Below are 22,911 nucleotides of genomic sequence, written 5' to 3'. Positions count from 1 at the left end.
GACAGCGCGGGGGCGGGGACGCACTTTCGCGCATGTGCGTAGTGTCCTTACGGATGACGAGGGGCGGGGTTTGGCGGGCGGGGGCGGGACTTCGCAGAAGGCGTGGTGGTAGTTCGGGTCCGGTGTGGAAAGCGCCTTATGGGAGTGCGCGTGTTTGCTGGACAGGAACGGGGCGCGCTGTGCGCGATGACGTAAGCGGCGTTGATTGGGTGCAAGAACAGGAGCTTGCGCGTGCTCGGCGCCCCGCCTTCCGCCCAAAATAGTATTTTCCTTGAGGTCAAGGTAGGCGGGAAGGGGCTGTTCTCTTTTGTTTGTTGCTTTCTAGTCAGGGCTGATTTCATTCTGCTTTGCCTGTTCAGTCTTGCGAGTCCCCCGTAGCCTCGCCGTGGGGCGGTGTCAGCCAGAAGTGTGCAGACCCGAGGGAGTGGAGGAGACAGCCTCTGATCTTCGTTTCTTCCTCCGGGGAGAAGGCGGCACCTGGCCTTGGAGGGCAGCTTCGTTTGAGACCTCAGTGGGCATAGCTGGCTGAGGAGTTGGGGGCGGGATGAGGATAAGTGGGTCTGCTAAAAGATGGAGTACCCTGGACTGGGAATCTCCAGTCCAGATGATGCCGGAGGCGGGACTGGACCACTACGTCAGGCTACCCAAGCACACCCATTAGAGGCGTTATCCCGGGCCACCCCCCCTGAATCGTCCTTAAGGGATATAGCTCAGGAGAGGCTGCTTCAGGAATGGTCCCCATGCCCGTTTACCTTTGCATCTCAATTACCAAGCACTCCAGGCAGCAGGATCCAGCATCCCCATTTCTCACAAGTAACCTGTAGCCTTTAGGACAGATCTCAAAGGAGCCTAGGAGTGGATAACTTTTAGGTTTAAATTTACTTTGTTACTGATCTTCGCTTTCTTTCACCTAGTGAGCAGTAACAACATGTCAGGGTGGGAGTCTTACTACAAAAATGAGGGTGATGAGGAAGAAGAACAAGAAGAGGGCCTTGAAGCAGGTGGTAAGTGACTTTCATTAACACGTACCATTCTGTGTGTGTGAAAGACTTTCCCTGCCTATCTCTGCTGGATGACCCTTGTTGCCTCCTGGCCCACCCTTCTTTCCCCAGAGAATCTCCAGTACTTTCCTCCCTTTGAACTTTGCAGAGCTGCTCTGAAAGTGAAAATGAAAGTTGCTCAGTCATGTCTGACTCTTTGCGACCCCCATGGACTATACAGTCCATGGAATTCTCCAGGCCAGAATACTGGAGCAAGTAGCCGTTCCCTTCTTCAGGGGGTCTTCCCAACCCAGGGATCGAACCCAGGTCTCTCAGATTGCAGGCCGATTCTTTACCAGCTGAGCCACCAGGGAAGCCCTAGGCACTTTTATTCGGGTCCTACTCTAGTCTATGGTACATTCCTTGTCTTAAACTTTTGCCGAGCACTGATAGATTGAGCTCCAATAAATTACATCGAAACATTGGTATTAAGGGTCACCTTAGGTGGCTCAGGTAAGACCTTTCCTCACCCAGGAAAGTAATTTTTCTCATTCTTGGGCCTCAGTGCAAAAATGCTTTCACCCTACAATAACTGCAGCAACCAAAGAGTAAATGTTAGCAACACAGATACAAGAGCATTCCCTCACCTTGCTGCTGCTGCTGCTAAGTCACTTCAGTCGTGTCCGACTCTGTGCGACCCCGTAGATGCCAGCTCGCCAGGCTCCCCCGTTCCTGGGATTCTCCAGGCAAGAACACTTTAGCCTAGTGTTTTGGGAATATGTGTTCAGGCAACACAGTAACACATAGGCCAAAGGAAAAGAAACAAGGGTTGCAGGTCTGTTGTTCAGTTAATAAGTTGCATCCAACTCTTTGCGACCCCGTGGACTACAGTATGCCAGGCTCCCCTGATCTTCATTGCCTCTCAGAGTTTGCTCAGATTCATGTCCACTGGGGCAGTATGCTATCTAACCATCTCATCCTCTGCTGCCCCCTTCTCCTTTTGCCTTCAGTCTTTCCCAGTGTCAGGATCTTTTCCAGTGAGTTGGCTTTTTGCATCAGGTGGCCAAAGTATTGGAGCTTCAGCATCAGTCCTTCCAATGAATATTCAGGGTTGATTTCTTTTAGGAAATCATGTACTCTACATCCTGGTTAATTTAAGTCCTGGGTAGAAAATTGTAAAGTATTTTTATTAAAAGTGAGAAATAAAAGAAATATAAAAATGAAAGATCTGTAATCTACATAATCTGTCACCCTTACACAGCCGTTACTAGCATTTTGGCAGTTAGCATATTTACTTCCTGTATCTTTCAGACTATGTATTTCCTAAGTATATATAGTCTGTTTTTGTTTGTATCTGATTTTTATATAATTGTAATTATAGTGCTTATATTTTTTCCTTTTTAATTTATACTTTCAAAATTTATGTTTTTCAAAAAGAATTTTAAACATAACTTTGTGTGCCTTTTTTCTTTACTGTACTATAGATATATCTTTCCATGTAACTGCAAATATACCCTCTATGACTCATTTTAAATGTGTTGTGATTTTTTTCAGTTTACCTTCCTTTGGACATTTTAGTTTTCAGTTTCTTACTTTAATAAACATTGTGGAAACATTGCATTGTGGAAATTTTTGCATAGGGTTTTTCCATATCGTATTTTCTTAATATAGATTCCTAAGAAGTAGAATTCATTGGCTCAAGGTAGAATTTTTCTTTAAGGTTCTTGACACGTATTACTATATTGCTTTAGCAAAAATGGGAAAATAAATTTATTGCATTAGGAAACAGCATAGTCAAAAGGGAGACAACCAGATATTATATGTCTTTTTATGAAAAACTCAACATCACCTATAATGTAATTATGCCAGAAAAAAAGAAAGAAAGAAACCCAAATCCGATGAAGTCTCTATAGGTCCTTTGTGGAAAAGACAGAACTATGTTAATCTATATCAAAAGAATGTAGTCAAGCAAAATCCAGAAGGTGGAAAACTATATGACATAATATCTAGGTTCTTTGGCAAATAAATTATAAGAGACAAAAGACAGAGGGGCTGTCCATGGATTAAGAGGCTTTAAAAACTGGTGTTGTTTTTTTTTTTAAGTCAAAACCAGTGTGTAGGAATGTTGGCTTGGATGATTAAACTATAAAGAAAAATAATGAAAAATGATTACCAAAGTCAGGATGGTGATTACTCTTGGGAGGAAGATGGGTGTTAAAATTGGAAGGGGACCTGGAGAGGGCTTCAGGGGTGACTGGCAAGATTCAATTTCCTGATGTGGTGTTGATTTTAAGAATGTTTGCCTTTTTTTTTTTGGTTGCATTGCGTGAGCATGGCTTGCCAAATCTTAGTTCTCTGGCCAGGGATTGAACCCGTGTCTTCAGCAGTGAAAGCATGGAGTCCTAAGCACTGGACCACAAAGGAATTCCCTAGGGATGTTCATCTTATAATAATTCATCAGGTTATAGTTTTGCTTAATGGGCTTTTTTTCTATTTTTTTATATGAATAATAAACATGATAAATGTGAAACAACCTCAAATATTTCCTTCAAATTTTTTTCCCCCCATAGGAGATTATTCATATTCAGGAAGAGATAGTTTGATTTTCTTGGTTGATGCTTCCAGGGCCATGTTTGAATCTCAGGATGAAGATGAGTTGACTCCTTTTGACATGAGCATCCAGGTGAGACTACCTTTTCATTAAATTAAACAAACAAAAAAGTATTAACACCCCTTTAAAAAATGTGCACTCTTAGAAAAGTTTGTTTGGATTGATAAATGGTGGTTAGTCTCCTAGGATGGCTACCTATACTTGCAGCTGGAAAAGAGTACCAAGAGTTGGAGAGCAGGCCCATTTTATTTTGGGTTTGAACTTCTGACCCTGGGAATACATTGTTCCCACCTTCTGTGTTAGCTCTGGTAGTAGAAGTGGGCTCCTTTTTCTCTAGAGATGTTTGTGTAAAGGAAGGAAACAACTTCCAACAGTTATGCTGTGAGATAAGTCCTTTTGTAAGTAATTATGTGAAATCTGAGTATTACTTGTGATTGCGGAAGATTATTACAACAAGAGTACAAACAACCTAATTTTTATTTATTCATTTTATTTTGGTCGTGCTGGATCTTCATTGCTGCACGCGGGCTTTCTGTAGTTGCAGCGAGGCGGGGCTCCTCTCTATTTACCTTGCGAGGGCTTCTCACTGCGGGGGCTTCTCGTTGCCGCACATGGGCTCTAGGTCATGCAGGCTCAGTAGTTAGGGTACGCTGGCTTAGGCGATCCTCGGGATGTGGGATCTTCCTCCACCAGGAACTGGACTCGTGTTACCTGCATTGGTAGGAGGAGTCTTCTCTTTGTTTGCTTAATATTTATTTATTCACTAGGCTGCGTTGGTCTTAGTTGCAGCACTCGAGCTCTCTAGTTGTGCACATGAACTTAGTTGCTCCCTGGCATGTGGGGTCTTAGTTCCCTTACCAGGGATGGAACCCATGTCCTTTGTATTGCAAGGCAAATTCTTAACTACTGGACCACCAGGGAAGTCCCTGGCAGGAGGATTCTTATCCACTGTACCACCAGGGAAGCCCTGGACAACCTAATTTAGAAATGAGCACAAGACTTGAATATACATTTCTTTAAAGATGTTCAAATGTCCAAAAGCACATGAAAAGATGCTCGACATCTTTGGGCATTAGAGAAGTGCAAACCAAAACCAAAATGAGGTATCATACCCACTAGAACTGGTATAATTGAAAAAAAAAAAGAGCAATAGGAAGTGTTGGCGAGGATGTGGAGAAATTGGAACCCTCATACGTTGCAGGTGGGAATATGAAATGGATCAGCTGCTGTGGAAAACAGTTTGGCAGCTCCTCAGAAGCTTAAACATAGACTTATTATTTGACCCAGGAGTTCCCCTCCTGGGTATTTACCCAATTAAATAAAAAACAGCTTCTCAAATCCTGATTCTGCCACTTACCAACTGTATGATATTAAGAGAGTTGCTAAAGCTCTTATATGTTTTCTCATCTGTAAAATGGAAATAATAATAGTACTGCTGTGTCAGATTATCAGAATTAAATATTTTCATTTTTTAGATTGAGATGTAATTCACATAACAAAATTAGGAAGTAATTTCATAACCATTTTGAAGTATACAATTTTAAGGTATTTAGTCATTCATGTCACCACTCCCTATCTCATTCTAAAACTTTCTGAATGGATAAACAAAATGTTTATATATAGGCAGTTCAGTTGCTCAATTGTGTTGTACTCTTTGCAACCCCATGGACTGCAGCACACCAGGCTTCCCTGTCTATCACCAACTCCCAGAGCTTACTCAAACTCATGTCCATCGAGTCAGTGATGCCATCCAGCCATCTCATCCTCTGTCATCCCCTTCTCCTCCCACCTTCAATCTTTCCCAGCATCAGGGTCTTTTCCAGTGAGTCAGTTCTTCGCATCAGATGGCTAAAGTATTGGAGTTTATATATAGGTGGAATATTATTGTTGTTATTTAGTCACTAAGTTGTTCTGGCTCTTTTGTGACCCCATGGATTGCAGCCCATCAGGCTCCTCTGTCCATGGAATTTTGTAGGCAAGAATACTGGAGTGGGTTGCCATTTCCTTCTCCGGGGAATCTTCCTGACCCAAGGATAAAATCTGAGTCTCTTTCATTGGCAATCGGATTCTTTACCACTGAGCCACTGGGGAAGCCAAATGGACTGAAGCCATAAAAAAGAATGACGTACTGATACAAGCTACAAGGTGATTGAGCCTTGAAAACATTAAGTGAAAGAAGCCAGGCAAAAGGTCACATACTGTATGTTTGCATTTATATGAAATACAGAATAGATAATCCACAGAGAATGCAGGTGGCTAGTTACCCCAGGCTGGAGGGGGAGGGAAGAATGGGGAGCAACTTCTTAATGGGTATGGGGTTTGCTTTTGGGATAATGAAAATGTTTGGTAACTGTTACAGATAGAGGTGGTGGCTGTACAACATTGTGAGTATTAATTGAACACTGAATTGTTCACTTTAAAATAGTTAGTTTTGTTATATGAATTTCACCTCAATTAAACATGTTACTATCTCTTCACAGAGAAGAATTTCTAAGGATTTATTATATATCTTGTTTCTCATATTTTTGCAGTTGGGAATCAAAGAGAGGTTTCTCATGTTCTAATTTCTATACAAATAGTTCTTTCAGTTGACAAGTCAGAATATCTTGCAACTAAAAAAAAAAGAATAAAAACAATTTTGAACTTTAAAGCAGTGGTTTTGAGTTTTAGCCTACATCATGCAGGGCTTGTTGACACATTATAGGACCTCACCCTGCAGTCAGAATTTCTGATTCTATAGGTCTAGAGCAGAGCCCAAGAATTTGCATTTCCAGGGACTTCCCTGGTGGTGCAGTGGTCATGGTTCCACTGCAGGGGGCTCATGTTTGATCCCTGGTTGGGGAACTAGATCCCACATACAGAGACCAAAAAGAAAAGAAAATGCTTGTCCAGCGAAGTTCCAAGGTGATGCCAATGTTTGGAGATCACTCCTTGAGGAACACTGCTTTAACATTTTTTGGATCACGGGCCTCTTTGGAGATGTGATGAAGGCTATATACCCTCTACCCCAAAATGATACACTTATAGTGTATGTAAAAAGATTGCTATGTGTAATTTCACAGGGCTCAGTGAAATGGGAATACCTAGAGAACCCAGAAAGAACTGCCGTATTATGCAGTGAATAAGTGAAACATTCACAGATAAACATAATGTATTTGATAAAGAGCAATGAAAAAACATTTATTTATATTCTGTTTTAGTTTGTATGTGCTGTGTATGTGGTTTATTTTAGAACATGAAGAAACCCTCACCAGATTTTTGTAGACATTTATAGAGTGCTCAAAGAATAGATTAAAATATTTATAGAAATGATTACCTTAAAGATTTTAATTGTCTTTAGACTTAATAAATAAAAAATTTAAATTTAAAAAATGACTACTTGCCGTGAAGATTACTGTCAATGACTAGACATGCCATATATAAGTTCTGCATTCCAGGAGAGAGTTGCTAAGGAGGGAGACCAGGTAGAGTCTCAAGCAGGATATGGAGGGGGGTTCCCAGGGTTGGTTTATTCCTCACCTTTGCAGAATCAGAAACTTAATTTTGTCAGTGTCCCTAGAATTATAGGCCACAAGGACTAACGCACTTATAAGACACTGATTTATCAGATGCTGGCTTTGGTTTAAATGGATGGCTAGAACTTTCCTGGAATACTGACGTCTTTAAATGTATAATTAAGCTAATTTTATTTCAAAAAATGCTGTTGGTAGTTACAGATTTATTTTAGGTCACATATACTTTTTTTTTTTTAACATTTTAAAAATTTATTTATTTTTGGCTCTCTGTGTCTTCATTGCCTGCAGGCTTTTCTCTAGTTGCAGAGACTGGGGGCTACTCTCTAGTTGGGGTTCTTGGGCTTCTCGTTCTTCTGTTACAGAGCGTGGGGTCTAGGTGCGTGGGCTTCAGTAGTTGTGGGGCACAGTCCTACTTGCCCCATAGCATGTGGGATTTTCTTGGACCAGGGGTAGTACCTGGGTCCTGTGCATTGGTAGGTGGATTCTTAACCACTGATGGTGGTGGTGGTTTAATCGCTAAGTCATTAACCGCTGGATCACCAGGGAAGCCCCCAGGTCACATATACTTAACATTTGCTTAAATTTTATACATGTATATTTTGTTTCTTGGTATCAAGCTACTAGAGAAATTATAAAATGGCCTGTCTAGACTCAGCCAATTAAGTAAATGACATCATTGGGACTCAAATTCTGGCTTTCTGATTCTGCTGCTGCTGCTGCTAAGTTGCTTCAGTCATGTCCGACTCTGTGCGACCCCATAGACGGCAGCCCACCAGGCTCCCCTATCCCTGGGATTCTCCAGGCAAGAACACTGGAGTGGGTTGCCATTTCCTTCTCCAATGCATGAAAGTGAAAAGTGAAAGTGAAGTCACTCAGTCGTGCCCGACTCTTCGCAGCCCACCAGGCTCCTCCATCCATGGGATTTTCCAGGCAAGAGTCCTGGAGTGGTGTGCCATCGCCTTCTCCGTTTCTAATTCTAGTGCTGGGCTTTTATTTATTTATTTCTATTTCCCTAGAGTTTCCTTCCTGGGTATATACCTGGTTTCAATTCTCTGATTGATTATAGTAGGAACTGCTTATACTTCTGTGTTTATCACAATCTGCTTTTTGTTATCATAATGTCAATGGCCAGCATTCTCACTGGTTTGTGAGTTGCCTGAAGATAGGAGTCACGCCTTACTCTAAGGCCATGTACAAACTCAGCAAACACATATTGAGTGCTCTACTATGTGTCAGGCGCTTGTGGAGCTTAAGTTTAGTGGTAAATAATATTAATTGAAATTTTTTTTTTTTTTTTCAGTGTATCCGGAGTGTGTACACCAATAAGATCATAAGCAGTAATCGAGATCTCTTGGCAGTGGTGTTCTATGGTACCAAGAAGGACAAAAATTCAGTGAATTTCAAAAATATTTACGTCTTACAGGAATTGGATAATCCAGGTCAATAGTATTCTGTGATCAACTTTTCCCTTTTACATGAGAAGGCCACTGCCATGCACAAGGAGGGCTGTGGAGGAGGAAGCAATGACATCTTGACTGGGAGTACGCTTTCCTGCACAAGGGGGTTCTTCCTGGGATGTGGACCTCTGTTGCATGGGTTAATCAGCTCTGGGTGAGAAAGAGACCCTAGGCCCTTCTGTTAGTTTTGTAAGTATGGCCACTGACACCGTTCTGACTTTTCTGCCCATTTAACTCCCTGTCTCTGATCAGGTGTTAAACGAGTGCAGGAGCTTGACAAGTTTAAGGGGCAGGAGGGGAAGAAATATTTCCAAGACCAAATTGGCCATGGATCTGATTACTCCCTAAGTGAAGTGCTGTGGGTCTGTGCCAACCTCTTCAGCGACGTCCAGTTCAAGATGAGCCATAAGAGGATCATGCTTTTCACCAATGAAGATGACCCCCACGGCAATGACAGCGCCCAAGCCAGCCGGGCCAGGACCAAAGCTGGGGACCTCCGGGACACAGGTCGGTATTCTCATTCTGTTTTTGTTTTTTTTTTAACAGCTCTATTACAGCTCAGTTTTATTCAGCAAACAAAGGATAGTACACCCTCTCCCCAAAGGAGAGGCCCCCAGTCTTTAATTAATTTATTTGATCACACCGTGTGGCTTGTGGGAATCTTAGTTTCCCAACCAGAGATTGAACTCATGCCCCCTGCGATGGAAGCATGAAGTCTTAACCATTGGACCACACGGGGAAGTCCCTTCTGTTGTGTTTTTTTTTTTTTTGGGTCATTGTTTAGTTGCCAAGTCGTGTTTTATTGCTTCTTTATGGCTGATGTCAAATATTTGCTTTTCACCCTTCAGAGGAAAATGAAAAAATAAAGTGAAGCTAGGGGAGACCCTTAAGTAACATTCCCAGTAAAAATGGCCAGGCCATCAGCTGTCTGGAGGACGCTACCAGGGCGAGCTTTCCTCGACTGCAGTGCCGCCACAAATGCTGGTTCTTTGAATAACTTTTCTGAAGTCATTAGAGCAGCTGATCCCCTTAACCACTTTCTCTGAGTCCTGAAAGTGTTTATTCTCAATCTAGTCTTTGGAAGCATTTGTTTAGCATATTTGAACTTAACTGAAAAAAATTCTCCCTTGCTGGAAATTGTTTCCCCTCATTTTTGTCTGTCCTCGCCCCAGGTATCTTCCTTGACTTGATGCACCTAAGGAAACGTGGAGGTTTCGACATATCCTTATTCTACAGAGATGTTATCATAGCAGAGGATGAGGACATAGGGATTCACTTTGAGGAGTCTAGCAAGCTCGAAGACCTGTTGAGGAAGGTTCGCGCCAAGGAGACCAGGAAGCGTGTGCTCTCCAGGTGGGTATTAAGCCCGGGTCAGCGCCTTCAAGGCCCCCTAACTAATCATAAGCCCATGCATGGCTTTGACCTTCTTGGCAACTTAGCTTTGGGTTGTACCAGCTCTGGGTTATACCACTGCCTCACTGTGTTCCTCTTAGAGAAATGTGCTTTATTTCAGGATGACACAAGCTATTTGCTTTTCTTTCTCTAGACAGAGCAAGTATGCTGTTTGTCCGAAGTAACACACCTCTCCACTCCTTTGGGGTAAATAACTGTGGCCTAACGGTGTCCCTGGGTGCACTCTCTAGGACGTTGTCAGTTTTTTCTCCTCTGTAGATTGGGGATAACAATCGTACCTCGTATAGAACAAAAACCCAATGCATGTTAATTATTATCATTGTTGTTGTGTTATTCTAGTTTCTTATTAAAAAGGGAAAGTGTTATTTGCTCCCTCATGTCTGACTCTCTGGGATCCCGAGGACTGGAGCCCACCAGGTTCCTCTGTCCATGGAACTCTCCAGGCAAGAATACTGGAGTGGGTTGCCATTCCTTTCTTCAGGGGATCTTCCAGACCCAGGGATTGAACCTGGGTCTCCTGCACTGCAGGCGTATTCTTTACCATCTGAGCCATGGGAACCAGAGGGTTGGATTATCTTCTTTTAGAGAAGTTAGGATTAGAATCCTAAAGCCTCTTCAGTGTTTCTTACTGAAGAGCATCAGACTTTTTCACACGCTTTCCTCAGTAGAGAAGAATGAGACCATTGGTAGATTTTGAGCTGTTTTCAAAAAATTACAATTCTACTAGAAAACCCATGAAGTTTTTTAAGGAAATCAAGATCCAGCTCTTTGCTATAGTTACAGTTTTGTCGTTGGTCTCTCTTTCCTCCAAGAAAAGAGGGGGGAAGTTTCTCTTTTTCCTCAAATAAGCACCCTATCACCTCCCCCTCTTCCTGAAACAGTGAAATATTGTTACTACTACAGTTTGGAAATCTAACATATTGGTGGAAGTGGCAGGGAGGATGAAACAGTGGTTGAAGGTAGGTTATGGAGTCAGATTGACTTGAATTCTAGTCCTGGCCCCTTTGCTGTGTGGCCTGGGGTAAATCATGTAGCTTCTCTGAGCCTCAGTAAAATGGGAGCAAAAATGGTTCCTCCCTAAAGGACTGCTGTGGTGATTAAAAGGAATAACATAATTATAAACGATAGCTAGTCTTACTATTTTGTGAAAGTCATTATAGGATACTGGATATGAATAATAATAAATTGGAGCTATTTGAGAACTAATTGCCTAAGGCTTAGAAAATTATTACACTTACCCTTGCTATAATAAAATAACGTAATTATTTTATTGCACGATTATTATGTGCCAGGCACCATCCTAAGCTCTTTGTGTCCACACTCTCAGGAACAAGTCTGATGGCTTGAGCCTGGACCAGATATGCCCATCCTTTCGTTAGGGTAGGGCACGGTACTTTGCTGGACATCTTCCCAGAGCAATAGGGAAAGGGAGATTCTCAAAGAAAAATTGGGGTTTCATGGTTAAAAGAAGAGGGAAGGTATACCAGACAAGCAGAAAGCACAGATAACATAGTACTTATAGGGTTATGATGATGATTAAATGAGAGAATAGCTGTAAATTGATTTAGTAAATGGCTAGACTCAATTTAAAAATCATTACAATACATTCTTTATCATTATTTTAAGGAGTTAACAATATGTTCTGAAACTAATTTTTTGTGGTACAGACCCTGAGATGTATTATAGCAAACTCCATTGTATTATTAAAATGCTTTATGTTTGTATTCAAAGAGCTTGAATTGTTGGATGGGATGAAACAAATCAGGGCTTGGGAGCCATGAAGGTATTTTAGATAGGAAAGTATAATCTTTCAGTCCAAATTTAAAAATTTTTCTCTCCTTCAGGTTGAAGCTTAAACTCAACAAAGATGTGGCGCTCTCTGTTGGCATTTATAATATGGTCCAGAAGGCTTACAGACCTGCTCCAGTGAGGCTTTATCGTGAAACCAATGAACCAGTGAAAACCAAGACCCGGACATTTAATGTAAATACAGGCAGTTTGCTTTTGCCTAGTGACACCAAGAGGTCCCAGGTAGGTCTTCCTTCTTAACTGAATTTTGTCCTGTTGAACTGTTGAGGAGGGAGACAGGATCAGTCTCACCAGTTAAATAATTTTCACATGTGCATCTTTCCAGCCAAGTTGTTGTCATTACCCTTTGGAATATGGCATCTGGATCAGTAATACCTTAGGGGCTAGAAAGTTAGAACCAGTTATTTGAAAGAGAGGTCAGTGAAAACTTCAGCCCTCTATCACTCAGCACGTGCTACTCTGAGTCTTAACAGTCTAATTCCTTGCTCAGTACCATTGCAGAAAGGGTTTTATAGTTGACTAGGTAGGCGAGTTGTGTGTACTCAGTCATGTCCAACTCTTTGCAACCCATAAACTGTAGCCCACCATGGCTCCTCTGCCTATGGGATTTCCCAGGCAGGATTACTGGAGTGGGTTGCCATTTCCTACTCCAGGGAATCGTCCCGACCCAGGGATCAAACCCAAGTCTCTTGCATCTCTTGCGTTGGCAGGCAGATTCTTTACCACTGTGCTATAGGGCTTCCCTAGTGCCTCAAGTGGTAAAGAACCCGCCCACCAATGCAGAAGACCAGGTTTGATTCCTGGGTCAGGAAGATCCCCTGGAGAAGGAAATGGCAACCCATTCCAGTATCCTTGCCTGGGAAATCCCATGAATAGAGGAGCCAGGTGGCTGTAGTCCATGGGGTCACAAGAGTTGAACACAACTTAGTGACTAAGCAGCAACAAGGGAGATGAGTTAGGGAAAGTGTGAAGTGTGTTAGATGTGAAGTGTACTCATTTTTTTAGGGAGAGGGTTGTTGTTGTTTTTTTGCCAAACTAACCACAGTTTTTCCTGTGCTTTGAAATGATACATGCATGCCTTTCTTAATCTGAAAGACAGACTAAGAATGTAGAACATTATGTCTCATCCTCTCACCTTTGTTTAATCTGTAGAAGGATCTTAATTTATTCGGCTGTGCTGGGTCTTAGTCGCAGGATCTTTTATCTTCCTTGTGGCATGAAGGATCTTCTGGTTGTGGCACGTGGGATCTAGTTTGCTGACCAGGAATGGAACCCAGGCGCCCTGCATTGGGACCGTGGAGTCCTAGCCACTGGACCACCAGGAAAGTCCCAATATTCTGTTAATTTCTGCTGTATGGCAAAGTGATTGAGTTATATAAAGGGCTTCCCTGGTAGCTCAGGTGGTAAAGAATCCACTTGTAATGCAGGAGACCCAGGTTTGATTCCTGGGTCAGGAAATTCCCATTCCAGTATTCTTGAGATTCCCTGGTGGCTTAGTCGGTAGAGAATTCGCCTGCAATGTGGGAGACCTGGGTTCAGTCCCTGGCTTGGGAAGATCCCCTGGAGAAGGGAAAGGCTACCCACGTCAGTATTCTGGCCTGGAGAATTTCATGGACAGAGGAGCCTGGCAGGCTACAGTCCATGGGGTTCCAAAGAGTCAGACACAACTGAGCAACTCTCACTTTCATATATATATGTATATATATATATTTTTTTTTAATATATATATTATTTTCCATTATGGTTTATCTCAGCATGTTGAATATAATACTTCCCTGTAGAAAGGTTTAATATCTAAAATTAAAGTTGAATGAGTCATCCTTTCTTTTTAATTATGCACAATGTGGGAGAGCACTTTTGCATAAGTTCAAAACATAGGAGGATCAACCAAGTGACTAAAATTAGATATTATTTTGATGCAACCCTTGAGATGTTTTTTGGAGCACAAATTTCAGGTCAAAGTGTCTTGCCCTACTTTCCAGAAGGAGAAAATGACAAGAAATTTCCCCTTCCATTTTGCAGGTAGCTTAGCTTTCCATATTGGTTTATTGATAGGCAGTACCTCTTCTGGTTTCTGAGTTTCTTTCTTGATTCATTGTGCCTACAAGAAAAATCTTTTAAGAGCTCTGTTTTGTTTTTCTTTTTTTTTTTTTAAATAAAACTCAAATTTGATTGTTACTAATTTCTGTTACAAATCACATATTTAGGATCCAAATGCAAATGCTGACATTTGAAAGTGTAATAGGTAGTAACAGATGTTTGAAAGAGATGTGTGTGTGTCTGTCTATGTGTGTGTGTCTGCCTCGCATACTAACTGAGACCTCTCACAGTACCTGACATAGATCCTCTCAATGAATAGGTAAGGTTTGAGCATCCTTTTTGCATCAGGGGGTGGTGCTGAGAGTTTGTTGTTGTTCACTAAGTCGTGTCCAACTCTTTGCGACCCCGTGGACTGAGAGTTTAGTACACGTTGTTACATGAGGGAAAGCATAAATGCTTAAAGAGCCAGGCCTTTAGTGCCAGATGTGGTTTGGTTTGAGGCCCAGTTCACTTGTATAACCTGGAGCAAGTTAGTAACTATTGAGCGTCAGTACACTCATCTGTAAAGCAGAGTTTTTAACATTTACCGCCGAGGAAGTTGTTACAGATGATAAACTGAGTGGCAAAAGTGCAGCCTGGTCAGCCCTCAATAAGTGTCCGTTCCTACTGGCAGGAGGAAGGTGCTTCCTGCCCCTTAGAAGAACGCTGGTTTTAACTTGCTAGTGTCACGTGGCAACCATTTGCGTCTCTGCGTAGCCTCTTTACATGGCTCTCGTCATTCCCTTTCTATAGACCTATAGTCATCGCCAGATTGTATTAGAGAAAGAGGAAACGGAAGAGCTTAAGCGTTTTGATGAACCAGGTTTGATTCTCATCGGTTTCAAGCCCTTGATGATGCTGAAGAAGCACCATTACCTGAGGCACTCCCTGTTCGTGTACCCCGAGGAGTCCCTGATAAATGGTAAGGGGCACGGGCCACGGGTAAACGAAGAAGTGACGTAGAAGGCAGTTTACCGAGCAGCATTTCCCAAATGGCTGCCGCTGGAAACTATAGGAGGCGTTACTGGGTGTTTTGAAAGTGTTTCATGCTCAAATAAATTTTAGAAACATGGGACTAAAGAAAGATTTCTTTGGGACCTACAGTACGCTGACACATATTGTGAATATCCAGGCGGGGATATGAAATTAGCATATTTAAAACCTACTTGCTTTGCAATTCTTTCTTGGAGGCATCAGATAGGGAGTTTGGGAAAAACAAAACACAAACCTGGCATCTTCCTTAGTGTTGCAATTAGAAATGCATGAACTTGGCCACTGGACTGATGCTGAAGCTGAAACTCCAATACTTTGACTACCTGACGCGAAGAATGGACTCATTGGAAAAGACCCTGATGCTGGGAAAGATTGAAGGTGGGAGGAGAAGGGGACGACAGAGGATGAGATGGTTGGATGGCATCACCGACGCAATGGATGAGTTTGAGTAGGCTCCGGGAGTTGGTGATGGACAGGGAGGCCTGGCATGCTGCAGTCCATAGGGTTGCAGAGTCGGACATGACTGAGCAACTGAATTGAACTGAACTGAACTTGGCCACTGGGTTTATCTGTCCAGACCTATATTCCTCTGTGCTATAACTAATGAACCCCCTGGATCTGGACCTGACTGCTTTTCATTAGCAACTCAGGCTTATATCATTAGCCTACTGCTGCTGCTAAGTCACTTCAGTCATGTCCAACTCTGTGTGATCCCATAGACAGCAGCCCACCAGGCTCCCCCATCCCTGGGATTCTCCAGGCAAGAACACTGGAGTGGGTTGCCATTTCCTTCTCCAGTGCATGAAAGTGAAAATGAAAGTGAAGTTGCTCAGTTGTGTCTGACCCTCAGCTACGCCATGGACTGCAGCCTTCCAGGCTCCTCCGTCCATGGAATTTTCCAGGCAAGAGTCCTGGAGTGGGGTGCCATTGCCTTCTCCGATCATTAGCCTAATGACAGTGAAAGTGAACTGACATCAGTAATTCACATTCCTAAATGGAAGATTTGATGCTCCCAATCTCTTACTCCTTTCCTTTTTGTGCCTCTGCTCCCCCAACTTTTCTCTCTGCTCTGGGCCCATCACCCCTGACCTATTTAAGTGTCAAAAGTCCTTTTAAGAAAATGGAAGAGAAACTGTAGGCTTCTAACTTGGGCTAAGAGGGAAGAAATGAGGAGACACCTTTAGGATGTAGAACCCTGGGACGTTTGTTTTCCAGGGAGCTCAACCCTGTTCAGTGTTCTGCTCACCAAGTGCCTGGAGAAGGAGGTTATGGCAGTGTGCAGATACACACCGCACCGGAACACCCCGCCTTGTTTTGTGGCCTTGGTGCCACAGGAAGAGGAGCTGGATGACCAGAAAATTCAGGTGGCTCCCCCAGGTAGGTGGAAGAGGTGATTTCAGGGCTTTTGAACCTGGCTTAGGCTTTGGAATCACTCATGGGATACCAACTCAGACTGGCCAAAGCAGAGTCTCTAGGAATGGAGCCTGGGAATTGTGTATTTATAAGGTTGCTGTTGTTGTTAGTCACAAAGTCATGTCTGATTCTTTTTCAACCCTATGGACCGTAGCCCGACAGGGTCCCCTGTCCATGGGACTCTCCAGGCAAGAACACTGGAGTGGGTTGCCATGCCCTCCTCCAGGGGATCTTCTGACCCCGGGGATCTAACCCATATCTCCTGCATTTCAGGTGGGTTCTTTACCCAGTGAGCCACCTGGGAAGCCTTTTTATAAGGTTGCATAGGTGAATTTGAAGAGCAGCTGGAGAAGGCTATCATATGTGGTTGTGCAGTACACAGCATGTACAACTGTACAAGGCAGCTCTGCAGCCAGGGTTGAGAATTAACTACATAGGGACTATTCATGGGTTATTGTCATAAGTTCATGGGGTCTCACAGATATCACATTCTTTACTAAAAACCATTGTTTGATACCCTGGTAATGTTTAATAGTCAGTTTATCTCCTGCGAACAAGGCAGTGAGGTATAGTGGAAAGACTGGGTTTTGAAGTCAGATTTTATCTTATACTTAAGTGTCTGAAGTAAGACACATAAGTGTCTTTTGTTTGAGGTCCTTCTCTGCCACCTGTTAGCTGGCCAACTTGGGCAAATAATTGAACCTTCCTGTTTATGTTCCTTCTCTGCAAAGATGAGAATTCTGGAATACTTTTCTCTCAAGGTTGCTTCACATTTGAAATAAGTTAATAAACATATAAGTGCCTAGCCCAAGGCAGCCTACTACTGTCGATGGTAGTCATTGTTCTTCATTAGCTATGCTAATAAAAATGATAAAGGAAGTCTTTGAACGTGTTAATATTTCTAACCCTAGTCATCAGAATGCTCAGGAACAGCTTTTATGTCAGTTGTTAAGCTGTATTCTCAGCTCTGTGCTCCTGAGGGGGTGAGGCTCTTCAAGCCCCATTTCTCCATTGCCAGCAGGCTCTCAGGGAGACTGTCAATAGTGGGCGCTAGAGGGAGACATTAGTGCTGGGGAGAGCTAAGAGGCTTGCTCCTTCCTTTTGCTTGGACCTCTTGGCATTGCCAGCAAGGGCTCTTCACCTGGGTTTCAGTCTCTGGATTTTTCAGTCTTTCTGAAACCCATCAGTAATAGGAGAGGGATCAGCCTGATAACCCTTACCTCTTCCCATTTAGTATGTGTTGAAGGTGGGGGAACAAAGGGGAGAGGTTGAAGCTCAGAGGAGAGGCTGATGGTGGGATGTAGCCCTCCAGGGAGAGGCACTGTCCACCTGGCTCTGGGTGTAGGGAAAAAGCTGGAGGCTGGAAGCTGGCTCGGAGGGGACATGGACCGGAACAGGAAGTACCTGAGAAGGATGGTGGCTCAGGTGACACTGGCCAGAACAGGAAGTACCTGAGAAGGAACTCTCCTGCTTTCAGGCCTCCCTTTTGAAGACGCCAAAGGGAGTCTGCTAGGCAGATGCTCACAGGAATCAGCTGATAAAGAAGAAATGGGGTTTGCAGGGTGCCAGACCCAGCAGGAAAAAAAGAAAGTGAAGTCGCTCAGTCATGTCCGACTCCGCGTCCCCGTAGGCTGTAGCCCACCAGGCTCCTCCGTCCATGGGATTTTCCAGGCAAGAGGACTGAGTGGGTTGCCATTTCCTTCTCCAGGAGATCTTCCCGACCCAGGGATTGAACCCCGGGTCTCCCGCATTGTAGGCAGACGCTTTACCGTCTGAGCCACCAGGGAGGTCAGCCCCAGCAGCACAGGATACAAAAGGGTGAATCAGGGCTGAGAGAAAAACGACAGCTCGGTGACTGAAGCCTTTTATTAGGTCAAGTCTCCGAAGACGTATCTTTCTTCCTCAGGCTTCCAGCTCGTCTTCTTGCCCTATGCTGATGACAAACGGAAGGTGCCCTTCACTGAAAAAGTCACGGCCAACCCAGAGCAGGTGGACAGGATGAAGGCTATTGTTCAGAAGCTCCGCTTCAAGTACAGGCGAGTGATGCGTTACTCACAGGCTTCTTCTGGAACTGCCTCTTGAGTTGAAGGTCTAACTGGAGTTTCAACTTAAACACAGACCAAGAGAATATGATTTTCTAATTTTCCATTAACTGATGGTTTACAACTCTTTAGAAGCTATGCAGAGAGTGAAAGGTCTTATATTGAAACTCCGGAATTGTGCGAAGTGTTTATAGCTGTTGTGACCTTGTAAGTGTTTATGACCTGTTGTGCTGAGAAAGCCAGGGTAGTTAGTTGAGTTTGCTCAACAAAGCAGCAGTAAGGAGAAGGTTCTTGGATGGCCTTCTTCTTGATTGTTGTCACACAAAGAGTAAAAGTAAGTAAACCCATTGTCAGCTGTTGCAAGGTTAAAAGGATGATTATATAATTCAGGTTACTCCCCGTCACATGCATGTAGACCATCTCGCAGAACCTTCCATTCCATCTTTTGTCTCTGGGCTACTTCTGGGCAAACTGACCTTCCTCCTTCAAAGGAAACCTCCTGGTATAGTCCTTTATTGGGCAAACGGAAGCAGTGTTAAGATTCTACCACGTGCCAGGCACTGTTCTAGATACAGCTCCTACAGTGTCTCATTTATATAATTCAATGGCATTTTCATAAGAACCTGCCCATTTTACAGATGAAACTGAGGCTTAGAGGAGTGAGGCAACTTGTCCAGATTCACCCAGCTAAAAGGAACGGGAGCCAGGGTTCAAGTCTAGGACTGTATGCCTCTAGGTTCTTTCTCTTTTTACTCTCATGTTGCTTTTGAATGTGGTAAAAGAGACTATCAAGTTCATTATCTCCTCACCGTCTATCACCCGTCCTTCATCTTTTCTCTGTACCTGCCTCCCCTGGCCCTGCCTTCTCTATTTCTGTCTCTGCCCACAGCTGCCATTGTCAGACAGATAGGTGGGTATTGTTTTGTTTTTAAGTTCACTTTTGGATCTTTAGCATCAGACAATAAATTGAAAATTGGGAAGAAAGAGGTTGATTCAAGAGAGAAAACTCCCAGCTCTTTTACCCTGGGTGTATTTCTCAGCTGACCTTGGGCCTGCACTGTCTCAGCTGAGTTTTTATTTTTGTTTTTTAAATATTTGCATCTTAACTTTTAAAATTTATTCATGTTACTGTGTTAACAGAAGTGACAGCTTTGAGAACCCAGTCTTGCAGCAGCACTTCAGGAACATGGAAGCCTTGGCGCTGGATTTGATGGAGCCTGAGCAAGCAGTGGACCTGACACGTAAGGAGGCCATAACCGAGCTGACAAGTTCTTTTCATGGGAGGCTTTCATGTTAATTTTTCCTGCTCCAGTGCGATGCATGCATTTCCTGGCAGCCTGTAAGTACTTGACCTTGTTGTCCAGGTCATCTCTGCTTGAGAGATTTTCTAGACCAGCTTAGATTGCCTGGGAACAGATCTGGCCAGTTCCGCAGTAAAAGGAGGAGAAAGTGCCAGGTTTCTGAGACCCATCTCTGAAGTAGGCCACCAATGACTCCATGTTGGTAAAAGTTAAAAACAACAATCTGTACCATTTATTGAGTGCTTGCCGTGTGCCAGGCACTGTTGTCCGATGTGTTGACTCATTTATTCCTGATGACCATGAGGTGGGTGCTGTTACTATCCTTGGTTTGCAGAGAAGGGAGTGACTTGCCCCAGGCACCAAGTAGTAGTGGTGGATGGATCTAGGTTCAGAATCCTGTGAGCTGGCCCAGAGCCCTCACTCTGAACCACTGCGCCCACTGCTGCTGCATCAGATGGCATGCTCTGTCTTCAGAAAATGTACCTCGTTACCTGGCATGGAGATCTGCCTGGCCTCTGAGCTCCCTGCTGGCCCCTGTCTGGATTGTGACTCTCTGATGTATTTCGTAAGAGGATGCATGACATTTAGTGATGTCAGTAAATCCCCAGTAGAAAACAGGTTGGATTTAATAAAGACTCTAGACAGAGGTTAAAAAGATCAGAACCATTAGTTTGGCCTTCTTGGCTTCCCAGTTATTAATGTTCTCTTTCATATTAGACAAAAGGAGCCAGCCTTACAAGCATAAGCGTTATTGGACCTGGGTCATGGTGGTGACTATCAGCTGGGCCTGGCATGCCCCTGAACCCCCACTGCTTCAGTCTTCTCTCTCACTCTCCTTCAGTTCATACTCTGCACAACTGGCCTGCAGGGAGATCCAAAATGTCAGTCTGAACATGTCGCTCCCCCGTTCATAGCCCTTTAAAGTCTCCCCAACACTCTTAGCCTGAGGCCTAGTTCCTGGGCAGGCATCTGAGGCTTCCGTGACCTCACCATGCTGCCTTTCTAGCCTCCTTGCTGGTCCTGCCCTCCTCATACTCCACCTGCAAGCTGTGTCACCTGCTGTCTCTCATTCCCGTGCCTTCTGCTGAGATTGGACTCAGCTTGCCAGACTGTCCGCACAGAGTCCTTCTGACCACTGCCCCCCCATGTTCCCGCATGCCTGTATGGCCTCTTCCTTCACGGCACTGCCGGACTCTGCTGCATTTGTGTCTTCACCTCCTCCTCCTCCCGCATGGCCTGTAAGCCCCGAAGGCAGGGACTCTTGTTGAATCCCCTGGCTCTAGCCCTGTTCTCAACTCTGCCCCTTCTCTGCTGTTTGACCTCAGCAAAGTAATTTAACTTCTCGAATTTCCACCTCTGTAAAATGAGGAGAGAGGTTTCCCTACCCCAGAGATTGTTAGGAGGAGTAAATAAAAATAATAGTAAGTTTAAAGCATTTAAGAGAGTGCCTGGCTGTTGTGCTCATTAACTGCAATTGTTAGAAGCTACTTGGTAAATGTTAGATTTTTAGTGAACATTTTCGTGGCCAGGTGAGCTGCCTCCTGGAGCCTTCATACACCTCCCCGTCTCAGCAATTCCGTATTTTCTTCTCTGGTCCCTGTAGATTTGGACTGGGCAGAGGCTGGGCTTGTGACTCACCAGGCCACCCTTCTTGTGTTTTTATTTTCTAGTGCCCAAGACTGAAGTAATGGATAAAAGACTGGGCTCCCTTGTGGATGAGTTTAAGGAACTTGTTTACCCACCAGATTATAATCCTGAGGGAAAAGTAACCAAGCGAAAAAAAGGTAAGGAGCTGGGCATGGATGTTCAGTGGGTTTCTTTTTTTTTTGGCCGCACTGCACAGCTTACAGAGCAGACTGCCTGCGTTTTCACCTAGAAGTTTTATGGTTTCAGGTCTTACATTTAAGCCTTTAATCCATTTTGAGGTTTTTTTAAAGTATGGTGTGAGAAAATAATTGATTCTTTTGCGCATAGTTGACCAGTTTCCCCAGCACCACGTATTGAAGAGGCTGTCCTTTCCCCCTATTCTTGCTTCCTTTGGCATATTTATTGCCCGTGTAATGCAGGTTCATTTCTGGACTCTATCTGCTTCACTGATTCATGTGTCTGTTTCAGGGCCAGTACTATATTTGATTACTGTAGCTTTGTAGTATAGTTTGAAAGTATAGTTGCTTTTTGAATAAAGGAAGGAAGGAAGGAATGACTTGCTCACCCAGAATGATCAGGAGTTTGGGGTAAACTGGTAAGACTCATGACCTTTAACTCCCTCCTAGATGTGATACTTTCTAAATTTTGTGTATAACTGAAGCTGCCTTATCAAGACACCCATCTTCCCCAAGGTGTACTAGGTGGGCATCACAGCTTTATGGAAGATGGTTAACTGCTGCCCTGATCACGTGAGGGCCCCTGTGCCGTATCGCTGGGATCCCACTGGTAGCCTTTCCAGTCACTCCCACCTGACCTCTGTTCTCAGATGATGAAAGTTCTGGAAGCAAAAGGCCCAAGGTGGAGTTGTCCGAAGAGGAGCTGAAGGCCCACGTCAGCAAGGGCACACTGGGCAAACTCACTGTGCCTGCCCTGAAGGAAGCCTGCAGGATGTACGGGCTGAAGGGCGGGCTGAAGAAGCAGGAGCTGCTCGATGTCCTCACTGAGCACTTCCAGAAGGCCTGACCAGAGAGCACACAGCCAGCCACCCTTCCACAGTGCAGCCAGGCTGCCCGGTTTTGTTTTTGTCATGTCAAAACCTTTTGTCTCCTGATCCAGGACGAGTCTGCATGACAGAAGTCAAGGACTTTGTTTATGAGACTTTCTGTTGCCATGGAGACAGCCCGCCCTCTCACTTTGCTATGTCTTACTCTACTGTCTGAATAAAGAGCCTATCTTTGTACTATATATTGTTCTATAGAATAAAAGAAAAAAGATGTCTCCTTTGCATCCAAAGATGCCATTGGCTGTGAGCTTTACTTTCTCTCCCACTGGGAATGCGTTTCCTCACAACGGAAACAAGAAATATCAGTGAGGGTAGGGAAGAGTGTGACAGTTATGGACACATGAACATGCTTTAGGGATGATGATCCTGCTGCTGCTGCGTCGCTTCAGTCATGTCCGACTCTGTGCAACCCCATAGATGGCAGCCCACCAGGCTCCCCCGTCCCTGGGATTCTCCACGCAAGAACACTGGGGTGGGTTGCCATTTCCTTCTCCAGTGCATGAAAGTGAAAGTGACGTCGCTCAGTCATGTCCGACTCTTAGCGACCCCATGGACTGCAGCCTTCCAGGCTCCTCCGCCCATGGGATT

At 44.0% G+C, this 22,911-nt stretch overlaps 2 protein-coding genes across 4 annotated transcripts in view; one reads left to right on the top strand and one right to left on the bottom strand.

Annotated features, from left to right (window-relative positions):
- The window catches only part of PMM1 (phosphomannomutase 1), a 109,479-nt gene that overhangs the window by 51,913 nt on the left and 34,655 nt on the right, over positions 1 to 22,911 (bottom strand). The window lies entirely within an intron of this gene.
- XRCC6 (X-ray repair cross complementing 6) lies at positions 144 to 22,553 on the top strand. Of its 3 annotated transcripts, none has more exons than XM_055566307.1 (13): positions 144 to 282; positions 915 to 1,004; positions 3,551 to 3,663; positions 8,407 to 8,545; positions 8,816 to 9,070; positions 9,736 to 9,916; positions 11,821 to 12,007; positions 14,618 to 14,786; positions 16,073 to 16,234; positions 18,177 to 18,306; positions 19,453 to 19,553; positions 21,284 to 21,397; positions 22,087 to 22,553. In XM_055566307.1, the coding sequence occupies exons 2-13, from the start codon at positions 929 to 931 to the stop codon at positions 22,281 to 22,283; spliced, it is 1,824 nt and encodes a 607-aa protein (XP_055422282.1). In that variant the 5' UTR covers positions 144 to 282; positions 915 to 928; the 3' UTR covers positions 22,284 to 22,553. The 3 variants fall into 3 exon arrangements, with proteins under 3 accessions (XP_055422282.1, XP_055422287.1, XP_055422277.1); XM_055566312.1 differs by lacking the exon at positions 144 to 282 and adding an exon at positions 327 to 490; XM_055566302.1 differs by lacking the exon at positions 144 to 282 and adding an exon at positions 488 to 511.

Source organism: Bubalus kerabau, chromosome 1, assembly GCF_029407905.1.
Source record: "Bubalus kerabau isolate K-KA32 ecotype Philippines breed swamp buffalo chromosome 1, PCC_UOA_SB_1v2, whole genome shotgun sequence".
In the NCBI taxonomy this organism is placed as follows: Eukaryota; Metazoa; Chordata; class Mammalia; order Artiodactyla; family Bovidae; genus Bubalus; species Bubalus kerabau.
This window is presented reverse-complemented; position numbering and strand designations above follow the sequence as displayed.

Excerpts from the sequence above, each read along its gene's own strand:
- XRCC6 (XM_055566302.1), top strand. Across the intron at positions 3,664-8,406 it reads CTTTTGACATGAGCATCCAG|TGTATCCGGAGTGTGTACAC; the intron begins GTGAGACTACCT and ends TTTTTTTTTCAG. Across the intron at positions 21,398-22,086 it reads AGTAACCAAGCGAAAAAAAG|ATGATGAAAGTTCTGGAAGC; the intron begins GTAAGGAGCTGG and ends CTCTGTTCTCAG.